This window comes from Meleagris gallopavo, chromosome 3, assembly GCF_000146605.3.
Source record: "Meleagris gallopavo isolate NT-WF06-2002-E0010 breed Aviagen turkey brand Nicholas breeding stock chromosome 3, Turkey_5.1, whole genome shotgun sequence".
In the NCBI taxonomy this organism is placed as follows: domain Eukaryota; kingdom Metazoa; phylum Chordata; class Aves; order Galliformes; family Phasianidae; genus Meleagris; species Meleagris gallopavo.
Genome location: NC_015013.2, coordinates 2,469,713 through 2,470,526, shown reverse-complemented (window position 1 = coordinate 2,470,526; position 814 = coordinate 2,469,713). Strand labels below are relative to the sequence as shown.

General features: G+C 38.3%; 1 protein-coding gene across 1 annotated transcript in view; it reads right to left on the bottom strand.

Annotated features, from left to right (window-relative positions):
• SLC12A7 (solute carrier family 12 member 7) overlaps window positions 1–814 on the bottom strand; it is a 70,112-nt gene that overhangs the window by 25,881 nt on the left and 43,417 nt on the right. Inside the window, exon 16 of the mRNA XM_031552686.1 lies at window positions 358–456. Within this exon, the coding sequence (XP_031408546.1) occupies window positions 358–456 (99 nt within the window). The remainder of the gene's footprint in view (window positions 1–357; window positions 457–814) is intronic.

Sequence of the window (814 nt, the reverse complement as noted above, 5' to 3'; positions counted from 1 at the left end):
AAAAAAAACAAAACCAACATTCCCAAAATATTTTACCATTTTTGCTTCCTATACAGAAAGTGATCCTCCATTTCATCTTCATTTTTACTGAATCAGAATATCTCTTGGATTATAAACATTTTACCCTGTAGACCTTTCCCAGACCCTCTGTAATAGTTGCATGTTTTCAGGCTCGTAATTACAACTCTATTCTAGACAGACAAAAATAAATGCTACTGCTAGAGAAATTTGTTCATGCACTCAAACATTAACTCAGTTAAGTCAGAAAGTCTATTTCAATTAATGTCTGCAATAAAATTAACAAATCAAGGCTATATATGCAATTTTAATTATTCTGAATGAAAGAATATCCCCTACCAGTGGTAATACTTGAAACGAGGTCTCCAATTGGGAGTTCGTAAGAGCGTTTGAACTGCACAAGCCAGATTTACAAACATATAGCACATCAGGAAAAACCTATTAAAGGGAAGAAAAAAAGAGAATTTTCTCCAATAGGAAACTAGACAGAATCCAAAGAAAAGGTAGAAACTTTTAATAGCTGCTATGGTTATGTGCTTCAGATTCAGAAAGAGAACATACTGATAAATTGATGTTCTAGTTGCTGCAGAGCAGCGCTTATGCTAAGTCAAGGGCTTTTCAGCTTCTAATACTACCTTGAGAGCAAGTAGGCAGAGGGCACACAGAGTTGGGAGGGGACAGAACCAGGACAGCTGACCCAAACTGGCCAAAAGGACTGTACGGGGCTGCTGAATCACGGCCTGAACCACTGATTGATCACCTGAGGCAAGCAATGAGTCAGCCATGGGAGCACAGG